Source organism: Lepidochelys olivacea, assembly GCF_965140295.1.
Source record: "Lepidochelys olivacea isolate rLepOli2 genome assembly, chromosome: 11".
Classification (NCBI taxonomy): Eukaryota; Metazoa; Chordata; order Testudines; family Cheloniidae; genus Lepidochelys; species Lepidochelys olivacea.
The window spans coordinates 27903695-27925594 of NC_140421.1; the positions used below are offsets into that span (position 1 = coordinate 27903695).

The 21900-nt window shown below is 39.3% G+C and overlaps 2 protein-coding genes across 2 annotated transcripts in view; one reads left to right on the top strand and one right to left on the bottom strand.

Moving 5' to 3' along the window:
• NMI (N-myc and STAT interactor) overlaps positions 1–4527 on the bottom strand; it is a 51008-nt gene extending 46481 nt beyond the window's left edge. The window contains exon 1 of the mRNA XM_084644072.1: positions 4443–4527. The gene's annotated coding sequence lies outside the window, so the exon portion shown is untranslated. The remainder of the gene's footprint in view (positions 1–4442) is intronic.
• TNFAIP6 (TNF alpha induced protein 6) lies at positions 566–18730 on the top strand. Its single transcript, XM_084644073.1, has 6 exons — positions 566–747; positions 10267–10404; positions 12217–12378; positions 14852–15080; positions 16266–16306; positions 17269–18730. Exons 1-6 carry the CDS (start codon positions 654–656, stop codon positions 17430–17432), a joined length of 828 nt encoding a protein of 275 aa, XP_084500199.1. The 5' UTR covers positions 566–653; the 3' UTR covers positions 17433–18730.
• The last annotated feature ends 3170 nt before the right edge of the window (positions 18731–21900 follow it).

Here is a 21900-nt window from a genome sequence, read left to right on the forward strand (position 1 = left end):
TCAGGGAGTTTGCAGATTATGTATTCCTTACGCCACCCATTCCTAAACCAAATTTCACACCCCTTGATAATCTTTACCTTATTCCCTGATCCCCAGAAACGTCTATGCTTGAACTCTGTACTGTTTTGTTTTTACTTCAACGTCTTAATAAAATTATTAAATCTAAGGCAAAGCATTACCTGTACTACTGCTTTTTCCCAGTCGGGTCCCCGAGAAATTCCACCAGACCAGACTTTTAGAATGTTTAAATGACAACAGAAAATGTATTGTGTGAGTAAAATCATCATCCCCTGTTAGATTTGCTCCTTAGTTTTAGCACAGGCAGGAATATATTTGAAGAGCGTGAGCGCTAAAGAAAATTTTGGCACATAAGTTTTCACATGTGCTTTGGTAGTTATGGATACATTGAGGAGCAGACACATCAGCAAGGGAGCCATAAAATGAGTCAGACCAACCAACTCCGACATCACATTTAATTCTGTAACAATACTACAGAAAGTTCAATTGGAGCAGGCTTGCTGACCTCACATGGAAACGTACTATTTAAGATCAGGTTACCAGATGCTCCAACAGAATTTAGGCAGCTGCTAGCAGAGGTTACCCTGACTGCTTCAACGGAGAGCATTTACAATCTAATAGCTCAGACAGAAGAGATGATCGTGTTAATTTTCTTCTTTGTCTTGTTGTGGAACGAAGCTCAAAGTTGGGGATTCAAGAATGGAGTACTGCATAACTCTATTTGGTTAGGTAAGAACAATATGCATTCATTCTTTTCATTTTTATTCATTCACTTTGCTGCGGAAAGAACCACAGTTATTTAAAATGATATAAAAATGTACTGTACATCAATAAGGGCAAAATCTTGCATTGAAATCAATAGGAATTTTACCTGAGTAATTACTATTTTTGCCTAATTTTCTTAATGTTTTCACACTTATTTTCTAACTAAAGGCTACCCAGGAAAAGAATCCATGAACTATGTAAGTTGAGTGTATTATGTGAAAGCATGAGCTGAAATAAAAACTGAGTATTAAATGACAATTCTTTTAATGAAGGAAAAATATGAAAGTGTAAAAGGAAAGAGCTGTAAAAGGAGCACACTAGTTTTTGCATGAACATAAAACAAATACATGGTGTCCTACATGTGAAACTAAAGAATGCTGAGGTAATAGCTCTCCCCACAGATATAATACTTCCTACATTTTCAGTAAAAATTCTTGGAAAGTGTGTACTGGTTTTTCTTATGGTTTGCTGGCATCATCAAGCAGTTGTGGGGAATAATTATGAAAGAATGAAGTATGTACAAATACTGTGGCAGCAGTCTATTCTTTCATATATGGGTAAAAGGGCTTCTTAAAATCATACATTTTCAAATGCAATGGAAAGAACACTAATTCAAAACACATTAACATAAAGAACGACCAAGCAAATGTGTGTCTGAAATGGCTGATTTATGGAGTAATAGTTATACACTATTTTATCTTTTACAGTACATTATGCATCTCTTTAAAAGATTTCTAGTTAGTTTAATTCATGTTTATTATTAGTCATTGCATAGTGGCCAGATTTAAGATCTGGACCACTTTATTAGGTGCTAAACATACACATAGGTAAATCTAGTCCCTTCCCTAAAAAAAAACTTGAAAACTAAATGACAAGTGATATATGAAATATGGGTGGGGGAACGGAAACATTCATTCTCTCTCTCTCTCGCTCACTAATCTTTTCTATACAAATACTCATTTTTAAGTACTTCCCCTCCCCACCAAGTCCTGAGCATAGCCACTCTTTCTTAAATGTATTTGAGATATCACAGAGAAGGAGGGCTATGAAGGAGGAGAGGGTAGTGTCTCTATGGTCACCAAAAGGAGGGTATACTATGCCTAAGGGACAACTTATCAGACATTTGTGTGAGAAGCAGTTAAGACTGGCACTGCTGGCTGACCAGTGGTGGAGAGGTGACACGATAAGACACCAGGGTAAGTAGGCTCAGATGGCTGTGAAGAGCCTTTAGGGTAAGGACAAAAATAATCTCAGCAGCTGCCTTTTGTATGGATTGAGTGGAAATGGAGTGCTTTAGTCTCCTTCTAGTTTTGCTTCCTTTCTCTTTAAAAGGAAGAAGCAAGGTGTTAACTGGACTGAATCAGGACACCATGGATTACTACTCTTCCCTCTATTAAACCAAAAACACTGGTGTCAGCACCACTTGCAATAAAAGGATTTATAGTGACAGGAAAGATGAAAGAAAAACACTAGCTCATTCAATCTCCAAAAAGGAGAACCCATGGAGTGCCTCAGACCATAACTTTCAAATATTTTACCCTGAGGGCCTGAGGTCACCGCTTCAGACCACTGCACTAAACAGAGGGTCTCCACCTACACCCTACCGTCTAATTATTGCAACAAAAATATTGCTGCTTGTGCAGCCAAAACATAATGCAGTGAACTGAGGAGAATTTTGACCGTTACTACCCCACACACTTTTATACAATCATAACAATGTTTCAGTTGTAATGTGAACAATAAGTAACCACAGTCCCATCTCCTATTGACTGTAGGGGGGAAAAATACCATGTCCAACAAAACAACACAGTCATGATTTAATTATCCCATAACACATACAGGAAAGAAAAGAACCAACCCTACTGAGGTAAATGGGAGCACCTGTAAAACAGGGCATAGTCACATTTGAACTTTCCTTTGCTTCCTCTCTTCTGGCAAAGCAATATCCAAACCAGAATGAGAACTTTTTTTCAGTAAAATAAGGCACCATAGCAATGACACAGAACTATCATGTCTTGATATCAGGACAGGCTAGAAATGTAGACTAGAAATTCCCTTCATCTTATTTCTATGCTACCCAATGTATTGTGTTCAAATTCACTAAACATGGATACTTAGTGCCGCTGAATATATTAGCTTTACACTAACATTTATTTGACTGAAGTCAGCTTTTGGAACATGCACATTCTGGCATGTTCCAAAAGCAGTTATTGTAATACCAATATCAGAGTAAGTTTGCACAAACATTTTTATTGTGTTTATACAGGGCTGTATTTTGGACAGGGGGAAAGGAATACTTTGTTCTAATCAACTTCAGATAACGGGAGAAGAAAATAAACTAGAAAAGTATATTTCTTTCATTTTAAAGTAAGTTCCTCATGAGCAAAGAGGAAAAAGAACAAGTAAACACTGAACCTCAGCAAGCACTAGAGTATTTGATCCTTCTGCTTGTTATGTTTACAAGGAAATGTGTAAATAGAGAACATACTTTTTAGTAATGGAGAGTTGCTCAGCTCAGCAGAAATTGTTTACAAATGATTTAAGGCGTGCAACTAAAATCCATTCCTAGGGCAAGGATCAGTAAACTGAAACTATGGAGATTAGACATTAGATGAATTTGTGAAACTGATTAACAGGATAAACTAGCAAGGGCCAGTGGTAGGTCGTGGCTTTAGAGGGAATATTGGTAGTGAGTGGTTCTGCAAAACTGAAGTGATAAATCTGAAACACCAAGGCCCTGATTCTGAGCTGCTCCAGTCCTGAAGCACATACTAGAACTGCATGTCACCCTTGCACCTCAAGGATTCTAGGGCTACTGGGGGCCAATTTGGCTAGCGCAACCTCGGGAACTGCTGTAACTTCCACACTGGATGCAACAGATTCCAAGAGACCATCAACAATCCAGAATAGCGGAATACAGAGCACTCTGGTCACACATGCCCCAGCAGGCCATCACCAAGGTGCAGCGAAAGGAAGGGAAAGTAAGGGGATGGGGAGATCAGGATGCTTGTTAGCCCCATTTCCCTGCTGGAGTGGCATAAAGGGACCAGAACACAGCCCAGAATCAGAGCCCATGTGTACATATTTCATGGTCTTATCTAGCTGTGATTTTTTTTTTGGTGGGGGAGAAATCCTGTGAAACAAACTAAAAATTCTTTATCTGTCACATTTTCTGGCTTCACTAAAGCGCACTGAACTCCAACAGAAAGTTGTAATAAGATCTCTGTTCCCTAATATTCTATATTTTCTTTTGTCCTTATTCGCACACTGAATATCACTGAAATCTAAGTGGAGTGTTGCCTCAGGGCAACCGCTGTATTTGGTCCAAGGACAGAACAAAACTGGCCATTAAGGTTTGTGGATTAACAGCAAAACTGCTAGATTCATGGGCAGAAGAGAAGTGCCTGCTTCTGGCTTCCTTTTTCTTCTTTGTACCTAATATAAGGACATAATGTGAAATATTAACGTGCACTAATGTATTACTATATTTCTTTACAATGACCACTTAGAACAAAGTTAAAAATTTACATCTTCTGCTTCCCCTTCAATTTTCAATTTTGATTTACTCCATTCTATCACTCATTTTAGTGGTACTTCATTGGGTCAAATCTAGCAGTCCTTAACCTGTACACAGAGAACCCTTTACATTCAGATCTTACCTGCTGTTATGGAAGTGGGTTTGGGGGAAGGTCAATCACCTTTGCAGCAGCAGCATCCTCCATCCCTGAACTCCAGGGAGAGCTATAGAGAGCCCATGGTGGAAGAACAATACATTGTTAACTCGACAGGCTGTACTCCCTGTGGTAGGGTCCAAAGGGCAGTGGTGGATGGTCCCAGTATACAATGTTTCAAATACAGAGGAAAATGATTACATATGCTACATACTACAGAGGATTCTTACGGGGCAGGCTGTTGCCTAGCTAGTAGCAACCCTTTAAGACTTCTCCAGAGGAAAGCATAAAGATCTCTACACTAAGCAGGCCTTTGGGCTGTTTAGAACCCTTTACTACTGTCATGGAAGAGTTCCCAGCTAGGTACCCAGGGAGAGTATATTTTTCTCAGCCAGACGTCTCCCTCCGCAGAGGATAGCCTTTCTAGCTGCTGTAATCAGCTCCAGCTGGAGTGCTTCCTGCTCTCTAGTGGCAGCATTAAACCATTCACTTGGGATGTATAAACTGCATCAGATGTGTGTTTGTATGTACAAGTAGAACTTGATTCAGCCTTAACTACAGAGACATGATAGTGCCTCAATAAGTGTGTGTGTGTGCATATGTGTATATCTATCAATATACATGTCATGCTATCTAAAGCGGCTCATGACAGTGTGCGCCTACTGCAGGGCAGACACCCCAAACTGGTGGTCTGTTCTATGATTAGGTTTCACCAAGCCAGTCACAAATGTGAACTCCTGGATCACTGTAACAGTTTTATCATGGAGTACCAGAGAGTCCCCTTAGCCTCTCCAGTCTACCATACCACCCAGACAAACTGAACTTAGTGATAAATGTGATACCAAAAATCACACCACATTCAGGTTACTTCCAGTCCCAACATAAGTTTTGCCAACATAAGTGGTCATTTAGACATGGCCTTAGAGTCTCTGGCCCATCAGAGTTCAAACAGCCAAAAAGTTGCAGTTTCTTTTTGTCAGGGATATTTATTCCCTTCTCTCAGAGTTCAAGATGATGGGACAAGTTCACGTGCATATCTCCTACTCAGGGTTGGGGGAGCAATCAACAAAGTAGTTTGTCCTCTGATGTTCCACAGTAGTTGGTCCGGTGTCTATGGACCTTTTTTGTTGGGCAGGAGACAACACCTCCTATGGCAAACTAGTATTTCACTTGGTAATGTTTCTGTCCTGATTGTGGGGGTTTACAGTTTCAGAGCAAACACTTAAATATTACCTATAACATGGGATATGGATAGTATAAGTGAGATTAATACATAAAGCAACATACAAGCATTTCATAGAGTCTAAACACTGAAATATATTCTTATAAGACTAATACTTATTTTGAGCAAAACTAACATACAGGTCTGATCTCCACTTATGAAGTTGTCAGTTCTTAGCTAATGCCTGCAGCCTGAGCAAGAGCTGGCGTCTGGCCTGCCAGCATCACAATAGGTATGTTAATTTATCAAAGGGATGTTTTGCTGTTGTGTTGTATCACAATCCTGCACAGTCTTGGATGTACTTGAAAAAAACCTCTGAAAGATGTGATCAGTAAATATAGATACTATAATAGACCATGCCACAGCATTAACAAGTGGCATATGGAATCAGCAGCAAACCTCAAAGCTTAGCGGGATACGTGTGTGGGCGCTATCCAGCCAAAAGCTACCAACACAATTTTATAAAAGAGTAACGGAGCTATAAGGTGGTGATTGCTTTTAGCAGGACAAGACCACACACAATACAATTTATGAAGATAGAAAACTAAAGAGGTGCTACTAATAGTATAATAGCTTTTACAAAAATTGCAAAGCCAGAACCTTTCCAATAATAGCCTGAACAAACCTGTTATTAATGTCCCGTCCACACTGAGATTTCATCAGACTGGTAAAATGGAGCAAAATTTGCCTCTAAAGGATTAAAATTTGAAAACCCCATTTATGGGCAACTGCATGCTATTAATTCTTGTTGGCACATTAATTCTTGTTGTCATGCGTAAGAGGGATAAGTCCAAAGGGACAGTGATCTGGCCAGAACCTCATAGTGGTATTTTAGTCTTTTTGTTATAAGTTATTGGCATCTAGTAATTAAAGTAACCCTGAGATTGCTCTAAATTACACTGAGGACTGGTCACCTTTGCTAAGTGACAGTCTCAGAAATCAGCCACGTTTTCCCCCCAACATCCCAAACTTGGTTCCTGCTCTGAGCACAGCTCAGTGAGACTGAAGGATTGAAGCCTTTGATTTTTAGATTCATTTGTGAGCTTACTTGTGAGACCTGGTAACTGATTACCTCATTTCCCAGATTGTCACATGAAAGTACTGTAATGTTAAATTATGCATCTCTTTACTATATTAATCAGATTTTCAGTCCATACATAACTATATCAAATGCACTTTAACTACTGGAGAAAGAAAGTGCCAGGATATATAGGTTAAAACCTGATTGATGACAATTTTGTGGTCTCAAAAACTCTCTCCTACAAAAAGGATCTCCTACAAAAAGGATCTTGAAAATGTTTTAAATGGAGCATGTGACACTCTGCACCCCAGAGGAGCAGCCTGTAACCCCATACTCATCATTTGTATATAATTGTGATATTTCACAAAAAGAATGCCATGTGAGATATCAGGGAAAAGGTTATGATCTGCTGAAATCCATTGTTCTATCTAAATATGTGTACCATTAATACATATAAAATTATAATAATTGTGTTGTATGATTTTCACTGAAAACCCACTGGTTGTGGGTTTGGGAAGTGCCCGGATACTGGCTCTCCAGAGACAATGACAAGGGAGGTAACCAATGCCCGGGTGGGTGCTGAACAGACCTCACCAGCCATTGTCCAGAAAGGGAGCTACAATGCAATGACTCAATTGCACAAGGCGACACCAGGGGAATTACTCAACCTTGCCTGGTGACTCAGCAATCCCTGTCAGACTTGCCTGGACTTGTGTTCTCCAAGCACATGGACTAATGGTGTAAATCAGAACACAATGGCCCCCTGCTTGGCCTTTCCACCCCCACCTATGCTGCAAGCAACAAGGACTCTCAGAAGACTGAAGACTCCAACAAAGGAGACTGGCCCAGGTTTCAAGACTGGCTACTATGAACTGTAATATCCAGTGGGGTGAGAAAAACTGCTTAATCTAGATATTGCCCAGTCTAATAGGGTTGAGAGTTTAGACTGCATGCTTATATTTTATTTTATTTTGGTAACCACTCTGACTTTTTCCCTATCACTTATAACCACTTAAAAGCTATATTTCGTAATCAATAAACTTGTTTTACTGATTATCTTTACCAGTGAATTTGCCTGAAGTGTTTGGTAAATCTGCTCAGGTTTACAAAGGCTGGTGTATGACCACTTTCCATTGATGAAGTGGTGAACCAATTAATAAACTTGCACTGCTCATCTTGAGCAGTGCAAGATGGTAGATTCCTGAGGTACAAGGCTGGGAGCTGGGGGGATTTGGCTGGTGCCTTTGTGTGATTCATGAGTGGCTCCAGGAGCATTCATGCAATCTAGCTGGGTGTGGGGCTCCACCTGCGGTTGTGCTGAGTGATAACAGTGCCTGGAGGGCTTTGCTGCTTATCACTAGCAAAACATTGTGAGAGACAGCCCAGGCTGGAGAGTCAAGGGGCCACAGTGGTCCCACAGTCCCAGGCTGCACCCCGGGGATCCCATCAAAGAGCATACATTCTATCCTATATATGTAGCTAGCATATGTTATGATCTCTTAGGTTTTTGGACTGGAAGCACCCCAACTCCATAAAATATATATTAGCCTTGTCTACATCAGGGACATTTTTGAGTATATTCATATAAGCAGCCCACTGTCTGCTGAGACTGTTTTTATCTAACCCTGTTGGGAACAAGTCTAATTAACATGAGTCTAAAAACTGTACTGGCAGTCATCAGGCTGTCTACACTAGGATTCCCACCATTGCCAACCACAGATTAATGGAGGGAAAGTTGACAATGTCCCTAATGTAGACAAAGCCACTGAATCTAAGTACTCTTTCAAAAGAGAGGTTACTTTTCCTATGGTGTGGTATTACTATTGTATAAAACAGCTTTATATTTGCCATTTTTTTTGGTCATGTTGACTAGTGATGGCAATGTAGCATGATGTACAGTAGTTTCTGTCAGATTTCAAGTGGGGTAAAGTTTCCCATTGAAATCAATGGGAGTTCTGCATGCAAATCAACTGGACCCTTCAACAGCAGTGATGGTAGAAATATTGTAATGTTGTTATAAAACAAATGTAAGAATTTTTTTGTATAAGAAAAACATCAGCTAACAATTGCTCTGGTTCTATGCCTAATATGTGACAGTAGCTCAAATATGTGTGTCACATCACTCTTCCCTTTAATTTTCTGCACCTCCTCTATCCAAATAACTCTGTAATTTCTCTAGACCTTCAGAACAAAGTTCTGATTCATTCTACAAAGAGTACACTCAAAATTATTGTAATAATTCAGGGCAACTGCATTTCTATCTTCCCTTTGTGGTTCAGCAAGGACCCCCATTCTATGGCTGGCTCCTCAGCTGTCACCTCTCTTGGCCAGAGACATGTGTCTCTCTCCCTCCTGACCATGGTATTCCCAAGCTACCCCCTTCTCTAGCAAGTCAGACTGCCTCAGCAGGCCTGCTTTGCCTTCTCCTCAGAAGCTGAAAATAGCATAAGTGCCCACAGTTAAATTACAACACAGCCCTTTCTAAGCAAGCACATTTATTCTTAAGGTAAAAATATTACAGAGAAATCATATTAAAAATAACAGAAGAACCTACATGCATGCTTATAAGCTGACCAGAGATCACCCCAACTCCAACAAGGACTCTTGCCAGTAAACAGTCCTCCTAACCCCACATAGGTGTGGGGTTGTGGGGTTTTTTTGTTTGTTTTTTGTTTTGGGTGGGGTTTTTTTGTTTTTGTTTGTTTTTTGCAAGTTCATAACAGCTTTTGCTCAGAACAAGAACCTTCATGTATCCTCACTCCTTTATAAAGTCTGAGTTTTTGATCTGCGGAAATCAGCCAAGCAATGGTTTCACCTGAAGGTGTAGCTTCAAAACGTTGGGTCCAAAGGGAGAAATTTGCTGTCCCAAGGACGAGAAACACTCCTTCCTAGGAAACTTCCTGAACTAGAAGTTCAGTCTTGTCTGGCACATTGTTCAAAAGAGTCCTTTGCAGCTCATAACGCTTCCCAGGGTTTACATTAGTCATGTCTCCCCTTTAAAAAGTTACATACAATAATACATAAATATTGCCTTTTTCATAGAATGAACTCCTAAAATACTTAAACTTAATTCAATAAAGTTTAACTTCATTCCCTTCGGTTTGTCTAGGACATGGCAGGACATTGCCATATCTCTCACAGTTATATCCAAAAGTACATTGTGATACCAGTCAGGAAAGATCACCTCTTAGCTTAAGTGGGATATTCCAGAGTCAGTGTTTCTGACAAGAGTTCATTGTTGCTAGAGATGCTGCTTTCTAAGCAGTAGTTCTGGGGATCATTTCAGAAGTATGTTGACTCACTGTGGTTCAAAAAGCCCCCCTCCCACAGGACTCTAAAATACCCCTGTGTTGGGAGGGACACACATTTTCCTGAAGCTTTCTAAATAACGTAAAGTTCAGTTGAATATCTTGTTTATGTTCTCACCTGGGCAATAGCCCAAGCTGCAGTTCCTGATCAACTGCTGGCAGCAATGAGGTCTGATATCATCCAGGAAGGGAGGCCAGTTGGGATCCTATATTCTGTACTCCTAAAAAATACTAAAATTCTTAATGGCTTTGATCCCACAGAGCGAGCAGCTGGAGTGTACCACAGGGAGGCGCGGGCTGGAAAATATCAGCTCACCTATGCGGAAGCTAAAGCAGTGTGTGAATATGAAGGAGGACAACTAGCCACATACCAGCAGCTGGAGGCAGCAAGAAAAATAGGTATGAAAGAAAATGTGCATTTGAATGTGCAGTCTCTTGAATCTCACATCACACGCTCCATGTTGCCAACACTTGTGTTATTGCAAGTGTCATGACTTTGGGGGTGGCTCTTGCAATCTTGTTAGAAAACCCAGGCAGCTCAGGCATTCTGCTTGAACTGTCTGCAGTTTCCCACCCCCTTGATTGCTCAGGGCTGCTATGCGACTTGTATTGCAGATAGTTGTAGCACAGGGGTCGGAAACCTTTGGCACCTGGTGCATCAGGGTAAAGCTGCTGGCGGGCTGGGCGCATTTGTTTATCTGGAGCATCTGCAGGCCTGGAGCCACACAGCTCCCACTAGCCGCGGTTCACTGTTCCCGGCCAGTGGGAGCTGTGGGAAGCAGTGGCTAGCACGTCCCTCGGCCCACGCTGCTTCCCACACCTCCCATTGGCCAGGAACAGCGAACCACGGCCAGTGGGACCTGCGGGGCTCCGTTCCTGCTGATGCTCCAAATAAACAAACTGGCCTGGCCCACCAACAGCTTTACCCTGACAGGCCAGGTGCCAAAGGTTGCCAACCCCTGTTGTAGCAGCTGGTTGCAGTGCTAGTGTGACTCTTTGTGCTTTGTGTGGGATGGAGCCCTAGAGTGGGTGCAGCACAATGGAGGAGCCTATTCCTTGAATTTGGGAGCAGCAGCCTCACCCTCAATCTCCTCACCACTAACCTTACACGAAGGGGGTGCTTTTGGAGATAGAAGCATTCCCCTTCACTGCATTTTCTTAAAAAAATGATCAGTGCCGCAGGAACTTCTTCTAGAAATGTCCCAAATTTTCATTTAATCAATCAAAACACTTTTTATTGTGTTTATCCAAGACATCTTGCCAAATTTTCTCCATATATACTGAGAACAAACAATCCAGTAGAAAGACTGTTCAGTATGATGACAAGGGTTTGGAATGAAGAGTTGAATGAGTGCAGACTCCACTGAAGGTGTTGTCTTGCTCCGAGTGAATGTTAACATTTTTGTTCATTGTTTCATGATCAACTCATTCAGAACATAAGTTATTGGAAAAAATCGTCCATCGTGAGGAATATGTAAGCATCACTGTTGAATCAAAACTTGGCAGTAGGCACTAGCAAACAATAAAAGGGTACATTTTCTTGTTTGTGACTATTTCACAACCTGAAAACCACCACAAAAGAAGTGTTCTGGTTTTTTACTTTGAAAATTTGGTAAGCTTATGAAAACTGTTATGTACTAAGCAGTGAATAACTTTGAATTTTTTGATTTATTGTTTTTAAACTCTCAGCCATAACGTCGTATTAACAGGTTGTTTTTTAATTCAATAAGCATTTCTGTTGCCTTAGCTTATCCCATGTATACATCTTTTTATCCACCCAAAGAGCCCAGTCCTGAAAACCCTTATTCCCATGAATAATGACTGAGTGAGGTTGTAGGATTAGGCACTGAAAAGGAAACAAAGCAATCAATGTATTATATTTACATGACTAATCTGACTCCTAATTTGAATACAAAGGTTGGTAATGTAATTTCTAGGGTGGGGAGCTTTACTGTCCATCTGCATCTGATTTTTATTTTTCATTGAGAAAAAAATTTATTTTGGAGGACAAGAAGTGATTTTGTACTCTGCATTCAAAATTCTCCATGCAAAAGATAGCAATTGCCTCAGTACTATGATATGATTTGCATTAAGCTAATTATACATAAACTAGATTTTGGCAATGAGAAAAAATGATGTTAGTTTGAATGAGGCAATAAGTTTTATAATGTTTCTGCTTAGAGTGAATTTTCAAAACCTTCTGTCACACAGGTTTCCATGTGTGTGCTGCTGGTTGGATGGCTAAGGGCAGAGTCGGTTATCCCATAGTGAAAGCTGGATCCAGCTGTGGCTTTGGAAAGACCGGCATTGTTGACTATGGGATTCGCCTCAACAGAAGTGAGAGATGGGATGTCTATTGCTACAACCCTCATGGTGTGTCTAAAAAAAATCCAATGTTGCTTAATTACATGCCTTTTTACTAAATAAAATAGATTTTTAAGGTTAATAATAGACCGACTGCTAGCTAATGAATCAATAATAGGGCTAATGAATTTTCCAATTTGGGTATGTACATTTATGTGCCTAAATTTATGATTAGGCCATGGGTGATTAGCAGCTACTTTTATTTAGATGCCTAACATTAGGCACCTATGTTTGAATATTTTGGTCTGTGTGTTTATAAAAGTAATGTTAACGGGAACATTTAAAATCATATATTGTAAACAAACATATTTCACCTCTGTTACTCGATCATTAAAATTAAAAGAATGTTAAAAATCTCAATTGTAGTAATTAATTAATTAATTGTCCTGTTTTCCTTTTACATTTTTCTCAGCTTGCACAAACTAAAATCAACTAAATCAGCTTTATTTTGTGGTTGCACACACTGCAGCAGAGTATTTATTTGTTTTAAACGACAACTTTCATGGGAGTATGGAAAAAAATCCAGAGGAAAATGTCTATTTGTCTTCTATTTGTAAAAAGCTTGTTTCTGCTACAATTTGGCCCAAATTTGAGTGATGATTATCCCTTTAATAAACATCCCCTTTAACTGTCTGACACTTGGAAGGAAGTTTAGCTATACTTAAAAGCAGATAAAAAATAAGGATGGGCATTTTGATTCAGCACATGAAGAAGAAACTACCCAAAAATGACTGTCAAGGCTTACACCACATATTGTTCCAATATAATCTGGTACCACTAGTATAATGAAGAAGGAAGTAAAGTAGAGGGAAGAGATAAAAAGTAGGCACCAACAAGAAAAATTGTTTAACTTTGTGTTCTCTTTCAAACCCCTCCAAATGGCCTATCCTGTGTTAAATAGCCAGCATTTTGGGTTAGCAGAGAAATACATATAACTGTGCATATTTTATTTGTGTACACCATGGTTCTAGCTTGTTTATGTTAGCTCAGCGGTCATCAGTTTAATAGCTGCATGGGATGGGAGACACTCACAAATGCTCAGCAAATAAAGAGAGTGTGAGAGACTATGGCACTGATTACTATCAGCCTTACTTTCTCCTTTGTCTGTCCTCTCTCCACTTAGATGTTTTTCAAATACATTCTTTGGGCAGTGGACAGCATGATTAACCAGAGCTGTTTACACTCAGAGGTTAATTTGGGTCCCTCCCATTGTGAATAAATTTCTTAATACTTGATGGAGAATATTGTTCAGATTTGAGAAGAGTTGCCTGTCTTTATGGAGAAAGGGCAGCATCCCAAGGAGAGAACGCTAAGTTGTTGCTAATTGAATTAAGGGCTGCATTGTTCTCTGAGGTATTAAAGATGTTGGCAGTACATTGTAGGATGACCAGACAGCAAATGTGAAAAATAGGGATATATATTAGGATCCTATATAAGAAAAAGACCCAAAAATTGGGACTGTGCCGATAAAATCGGGACATCTGGTCACCCTAATACATTGTGCAACAACTTGTGTTTGGGATGCAAGTCCTTCCTGTATCTGTGCTGAAGCATTTACAATCAAAATAGACAATGTACAAACGGAGGGCAAGTCTACATTAGAGCCTACATCAGTGCAGCTGCACCACATCTGGTGAAGATACACTATGCCGACGGGAGAGTGCTCTCCCGTCAGTATAATTACTCCACCTCTGCAAGAGGCGGAAAAGCTATGTCGGTGGGAGAGCATCTCCGGTTGACATAGCACCAGTGTGGACAGCGCTTAAGTCGATGTAACTTACGTTGCTCAGGGGGATGTCTTTTTCACACCCCTGAGAAGATGTAACTTACATCGACTTAAGCGGTAGTGTAGACCAGCCCTGAGTGTTTGGTCTTCCAGGCTTGTGAGCTGTTGAGAGTCCTCAACTTCCACTGAAGCTAATGGGAACAGGTGCTCAACATCTTGAATGATAAAGCCCAAAGGAAGGGGGAAAAGGATGCAAAAAAACCAAAACAAAACAAAAAAACAGTCTAACTGAGTGGGGATGAGGGCTAGAGTTTATAGACATTTTGGATGGGGAACATTTTAAGGAGGGACTTGAAGGAAGAGAGACCAGGTTGGAAGTGGAGTGATTTATAGGTGCAGTTGTGAGGCCTATAGATGGACTTAGTTTGACATGCCAATTTTCTTTATACAGAGCACCTAGCATCTGATCTGAAGCCTATTGAAGTCAATGAGAGCACTTCCACTGACTTCAATAGACTTTGGATTAGGCCCCTAGTTGCCAGCATATCAATTCCATATATACTATATACGCCATATGTGTGCTACCATGGTACTAGTTAAGAATGATGAGGTTATAGACTATATGAACAGCACTCAAGAGTCTTGCTGTTGTTATACTGGGTTGGTTCTGTTTAAGATTCTGTCAGAAGAGCTAACAGACAAAAAGGTATGACAAATCAAAACACATTAAAAAATCTATTTTTATTTTTCTCTTAGCAAAAGAATGTGGTGGAATCTTCACAGACACAAAGCACATCTTTAAGTCACCAGGCTACCCAAACGAGTATGAAAATAAACTAATATGCTATTGGCACATCAGACTAAAGTACGGACAACGGATTCATCTACAGTTCCTGGATTTTGATGTTGAAGATGACACTGCTTGCATGGCTGATTTCTTAGAAGTCTATGATAGCTATGATGATATCACTGGCTTTGTGGGCAGGTAAAATAATTTCCACATCTTTATACATATATTTGAAGCTATATAGTTAAAATGTTCAAGGTATAATATTTCATTGACAGTATGCTCAGAAAAAGACCATGTTGACCACATTGCATTTACAGGGGTGCTTCCTACATCACTCCTGCATCTAATATGTTCTTGAATATATGCAATGATGTTGCCAAAACCATCTCCTCTGCAGTCTTCCTCACTACTAGTAAAGGTGACCTGCAAAGATTTTTTTAAAAATTAGGGTTTTGCCCTTTTTTGCTTCTTTATGAAATATAAAGAAAGCCTGCAAGATTTTCTCAACAACTGCTTATTGTTACCTTAGAAATACAAGTATGGTCATCCATCCCTGGCTTTGGTGGAAGAGCTCTTGGAACTCTCAGAGCACAATCAGTGTTTGCGCTAACACCTTAATTGAAGGGATGTGGGAGGGGGAGTTGAGTTATTAGCAAAAATACACTTAGCTCAAAATGTTGTTCTTTATTGAAGCGAAATAAATATTAACAAAAACAAAACAAAAACGACCGAATAGCCCAAGGAGTTTGAAACAATCTTACAGTCTGAAACATTGCTTTCCCACTTACTTGCTCAATTTTTTACTCTCTTTGCTCGTGTGATGTTGTCATTTCACTGGTTCCCCCGTAATCATGGAGTTTTCCAGCTTGGAACATCTGAATTTCTAATGTAAAAAAACAGAGAGAAAAATAAACTCCCTTAAAATTCTCACTGGTTTTCATGCCCCCTTTGTACATCATCAAGAAGCAAAGAGAGTACACAATCCCCTTTTTATTTTTCCCTTGACAAGTCCCCTTTAATACATTTTCCTGATGTCTAATCTAAGGTTGTCCTCCCTCAGCTTCAAGTCATTGTTTCTTATGAAAATGAATAGCTCTTTGCCTTCTTTTATTTCATTTACTTTCTTCAATTACTGCAAATTTTGCTTCCTGCATCCTCTTTCTTCTCTCCTCCCTCACTCTCATTTGTGAAATAGTGCAGATAAATGTACTTAAGCCAATGACATAATTCTATGTTAGAATAGACCCCAAAGAACAACTTAGAACTATGGACCATAACAGAAAGGGGGACTCCATCCTTCTCTGTTAAGGTATCATTGTGGCATGTATGTTATTGCATATTTGCACATTTAGTCATGAACCTTTTACAATCTTTTTTCAGGTACTGTGGAGATGAACTTCCAGATGATATCATCAGCACAGGTAATATTGTATGTATTGCTCGTAGACAAAAATATCAACCTACTGGACCAGGGGACCAGATATTTGAAGATTAAATGCCCATTTCATGGCTAATATGTCATAAGCCACCATGCAAACCTTCTAGTATATACTTTATTCAATACTTTTGCTTAAAAATAAGTGTAAAAGAAGAGACATCCTGGAGAAGTCTAGTTAGACAAAGAATTAGGGACCAATTCTGTAGGCTTTACTCAGGCAAAACTCCCTTTTACATCAAAGTGACTTCACTGATTTGGGAGTTTAGCATGTCTGTATCAGTGGCCTAGTCCTACAAGACCTGCCCACATACAAAATATTGAGTCAATAAGTATTCCCATTATTCAGGAATCAGGATTGCAAGATCAGGCCCGAGACTCTTATTAGAGAGGATATGTCTGAAAAGGAGCCTCTGGAATTGGGAAATACATTGTATCTTTGGGTTTTTAACATAGGCACTTACTTCCTCAGTTCCCAGGGGGTGCTTGACCCCCGCTCCGCTCCAGACTCCACCCCCACTCCACCCCTTCCCCCAGTCCCTACTCAGCCCTGCCTCTTCCTAAATACCTTTGAGGATTTGGGCCAATGTGCTTATTTATCGTATCTAATTTAAGGGTGTCCCTTGCTTACATTAAACTGGCCCTGCCCATAGTAAGCAATGCTGATCCAACTCCTGAAGGTCTTACTCAGTATTTACTCAAGCAAAACTCTTATTGATACTGGTGGGTGAATCTTGAGCTCCTTGCTTAGTTTTCAATGAGATACACCAATATTGATTTCAATGTTGTCTGAATAAGAAGTGAGTAAGGATCTTAGGATTTAGCTCCAAGATTTGGGGGGAAATACTTCAATAGCTCTTGGGGAGGGAGGAGTGAAGAGAAAAATTCCAAAGCAGCACTTTTTATTCAATAGCAAAGAAGTAACTTTTCCCCTCTCTCTTGCCCTAGGAAATCTCATGACCTTAAAGTTTTTGTCAGATGCCTCAGTGACAGCAGGTGGTTTTCAAATTAAATACGTTGCTGTAGACCCACCTTCAAAACCTAATGATGAGAAAAATGCAACTTCCCAAGGAAACACAAACTTCTTGTCTGGAAAATTTGGCATTATGTGAACAGACGATCAACATCACAGAAAATGCAATTGGAATATACAGTTATTAAATACAAATACCACTTGAGATACCTGTTTTGTCCAATAAGTTATAGCTATCATACTATATTTGGGATAGTCAGAGGCCACAGTCTTATCCTTCTGACTTTTCATCTTATCCTTCTGACTTTTATAATTTCTGCTTTTTGTAATTTTTTCTTAATAAAGAATATTGGGAAATAAATTAGAAAATTGTACTTAAATGATAGACAATTATTTTCTAGATCACAAGGAGTCAGTGAAACTAAGAACATAAGAACGGACATACTTGGTGAGACCAATGGTCCATCTAGTCCAAAATCCTCTCTTTCGACAGTGTCCAATGCCAGGTGCTTCAGGGGCAATGAACAGAACAGATAATCATCAAGTGATCCATCCCCCTGTCGTCCACTCCCAGTTTCTGGCAAAAAGATGCTAGGGACACTCAGAGCCTATATCCCTGACCATATTGGCTAATAGCCATTGATGGATCTATCCTCTATGAACTTATCTGAACTAAACGGAAGGATTCATTGTTACCATAGATTTCCCAACTAATTGTTATTCTACACTATCCACTTTTTTTCTCTCACCCCTTGCACCATTTCAGCTGAAGTTTTGGGGGCCTGATATTTCAATCCTTCTCCCCTCACTTTCCTTCATTCCTGTATATTTATTGCTGTCTGAATTCTCCTTTCCCTATTCTTGCTTCCTTTCTTGCTGCTCTCTCTCTATTTTTAAGCTAACTCAATTCTAATGTCTTTTGAGTAAGCCTTGCCTCCATGATAGTTTACTTCAAAGTGCAAATTCATCTTGAGAGTTGGCCTGTGATATATCCCTGACGAATCCATATGTAATGGGCTTCTAGAGCCAGAAGGTACTAAAGCAGCATGAAAAGCACTGAATCTGTAATTGTACTGTCCTTGTGATTTTATTGTGTTCTGGATCATAAATTATTTAACAGATTTGTAAGGAGTTTATCTTCCTTACCCAGTGCAGAGTTATTCAAGCTTTTTCTATTCTCAAACCACATATATTAAAGGGCAAAAAGCTGAAAGATTCTCTGTTAATGAGAAACTGAGGCACCAAAAGGAATTGTCCATCAACTATCAGCAAACCCTTTTTCAACCTGTCAACAGGCTTTGTCTTGTTCACACCAGTTCTAAGACTGCATTATGCTGAACTGATAGACGTGTATCCATTCCTGATATCAATTTAGATCTGTCTGTTAACCCCCTGACCCCAAAATATAATTAAATCTACCTCTGTTTTAATAATGTCCAGGGTTTCCAATCTGTGCTGTTTATTTTTTCTGATACTTTTAGGTATTTTTATTGACTTTTGTCAATAATTAGGGACAGCTGGCTCATTTGATAATAGAGTGTGTGTGTGTGTGTATAAAATCAGAAATTAGTCCAATCCAGTGCCCATTAAAGTCACCTATAGCCTTTCCACTGTCTTCTTCAGTAGGTGTTAGAGCAGATGGCAAAGTACTTTGTTCTTTGGAAAAGTTCCCAGCAAGAATGGGAGACCTTTAGGGCTCATCAGCTCTTTCACCAAACAGTTTTCAACTATACAGCATTAACAGTTCCTGGGTACTTTCAGAGTGCTTTAGTTTGGGGGATTTGTTGGTTTTAACTTTAAGATGAAGCCAAAAACATACGACAAGTACATAAAAGTAGAGACAGCATCCACCAGAAAGGACCATTTTCATTTCCAGCATGTAACATGAGAGTTACAGAAACAGGTCTGTTTCTTAACTGTTCCAAAACCACTGTATGCTGGCAGCCATTACAAAATCCAGTTATCCTCTAGTTTTGTAATACACAAATGTTCCCTTTCCAGCTGCTGAAATCTCTATATCATAAATAGCTCCTTTCCTTTGGGAATCTGGATTCCCCAAAGCTAATATAATATATAGTAGTATGAACTGTGTAAGTAAGCTAACATAACTTAAGTCCAAGTGGCCTTTTCCCATCACCACCACTCTTCAAAAGTTATGTAATTTTCTGGCCCTTATTTGCTGTGGGTTCCTTCATCTCTACATCACACGTCATTCCTTTGTTATTCTCAGACATGCACCTATATGTTTCTAAAACACCACAAAAAATGGACTAGGATGCAATATGGACTCTGTTATCAGAAGAGTTCCTGATGCTTTGAACATTTCTGATACAAATCATTAGCAGTGGGAATGAATCAGAAATGAAGTAACCCAGAAAATACGACATCTGAAATCTCCTAAAGGGAACAGAACACTACATATAAAATTATAATTTACATAAAAAACATTTCATAACTCTGTTGAGCAATAATACAACTATTTCAGCCTCTCATTCCAAATTACCTTACTATGGCATCACATTAGTACTGGCGGAAAATAAGTTTCATATAACTATACTTAATTGAATCAAGATGCACCTGTTAAGAATTGAATCAAATTTAAATAAATACTATGTCTAAATCCTGCCCTCTGGTGGACTGAATGAAGCCACAGACATGTTCCTATAATTACATGTTCTTTATTTTTCTAAACTCAGCAGTAGTAGTTTGCTGATCACAAACTAAGAGTGTTAAGTGGGTCTGTTAACATTTTATTTAGCATAAAATATTATTTTTTTAACTGACAAGTCTGAAGTCTTAAACTGATGTGGGCCAGAATCAAAATATCTGCTGAAAGTATCCCAGGCTAACAAAACAATCCCCAACAAACAGCTGTGCAGTCACTTCAGTGATATCATTCTAAAACATACTTTCAAGAATTTGTTACTCTTGAGAATTCTATCATAGTACATCAAAGGCTTCTATTTAGCTCTACAGATGCTTCAGTCATGGAGATGTAAGAGTTACTGTGCTACTAAGACCTGTGCTCATCTCTGTGGCACTTACAAACATTGCAGAGACTGGGGCCCCAACTAAATTTGTAAGTTCAAAATCTGTTTCTGAAGAGTTTAGAAGCATTGCAGAGACTGGTTTCATAGTAGCAGCCGTGTTAGTCTGTATCCGCAAAAAGAAAAGGAGTACTAGTGGCACCTTAGAGACTAACCAATTTATTTGAGCATAAACGTTCGTGAGCTACATCCGATGAAGTGAGCTATAGCTCACGAAAGCTTATGCGCAAATAAATTGGTTAGTCTCTAAGGTGCCACAAGTACTACTTTTCTTTTTGCAGAATCTGGGATTCCTAAGAAGCATCTAAACCAGACCTCAGTGGTTCAGTGATCAACATTACCCAAAAGAGCTCCAGTAGTGTGAATTCATTGTTTCATTTATTATAGTATTATTCATATTTAAACAGTATGACAGGAAAATATTCAGTTTATATATATATTATTCTCACAGCAAATAAGTTAATAACTTAGTGCAAGTTCATAATTTAATTGGTTAATATTAATAATATACTAAAAGCACCCTGATTCATTAATAATTAAATCGAAGTGTTTTAATATCATGTGCTGCAAAGAGCCACAGGAGACACATTAAAGAGCCACTTGCAACTCATGGGCCTCTCCGAACCACTGCAGTTACTGTAAGGTAAGTAACCTTCTTATTTCTTTTTAATGACTAGTGTGACTCAGTGATCTCTTGGTACCAACTGGCAGAGAGCGCAGGAGGGGCGTAGAGTTTTACTGGGATCCCCTGAGTCAGATATATACATAATAATTCACTAAGGGGTGCCATATGAGGTCTCTAATGAGAGCCAGAAGCCCACTGGTAATCATAATCATTGTGAAAAGTAAGTGTAGGTAATATTGAAGGAATTATGCATCTATATTGAAAATTATGTCCCTAAGATAGGTAACAGGAGGTGAAATGTCTCAAACAAATTCTTTTCAGGAAGGAGTTTTGGGATTTCCTCTGAGACCTTTCCACTTGACTTATCCAGAACACCTTGTCCAGTTCTGGGAGAACACTTCATCCAGTTCTCTAGTCATCGGTTTGACTCCAGATTTTGTCACTCTGATTCCTTTATTTGGCATACAGAAAATCTATGCTGAGCTGATCAGACTCACGCGTAGGGGGTGCGTATAGGGCATACCACACATCTAAAGTTACACAGAAAACCTCTTCCTTTATATACATTTACACAATACATTGCATTTACTATTCTTTTTGCATCACATTTTGGGATTGTTTCCTGCATAGGAACCAAGCCAATCTCTGTGCAGCATACTCTGTCCATGCATTGTCCATGCACAGCCTACCCTTTAGCTCATCTCTACATTCCTAACTTATCTTGTCCATTGTTAGTAAATGGTTCCTTGGGTGTTCTCATTCTTATCTTAGCAAGCTCAGACATTCTGTCATTTTAGCCTGATGACCTATTTATGTATCTTATTTAGCACAAACATTCTGTTTTCAGCCTAATGATCTGTTTACCTCCCTAAACACTGTCCTCCAAGAAATCAGACCTCCCTCTGTATGTTAATTACTCATGTCTGGTGAGGCCT

Coding starts and splice junctions, on each gene's coding strand:
- TNFAIP6 (XM_084644073.1), top strand. CDS start 654: ATGATCGTGTTAATTTTCTTCTTTGTCTTGTTGTGGAACGAAGCTCAA. Junction 748..10,266: donor GCATAACTCTATTTGGTTAG/GTAAGAACAATA, acceptor TTGATCCCACAG/AGCGAGCAGCTGGAGTGTAC. Junction 16,307..17,268: donor AGATGATATCATCAGCACAG/GTAATATTGTAT, acceptor CTCTTGCCCTAG/GAAATCTCATGACCTTAAAG.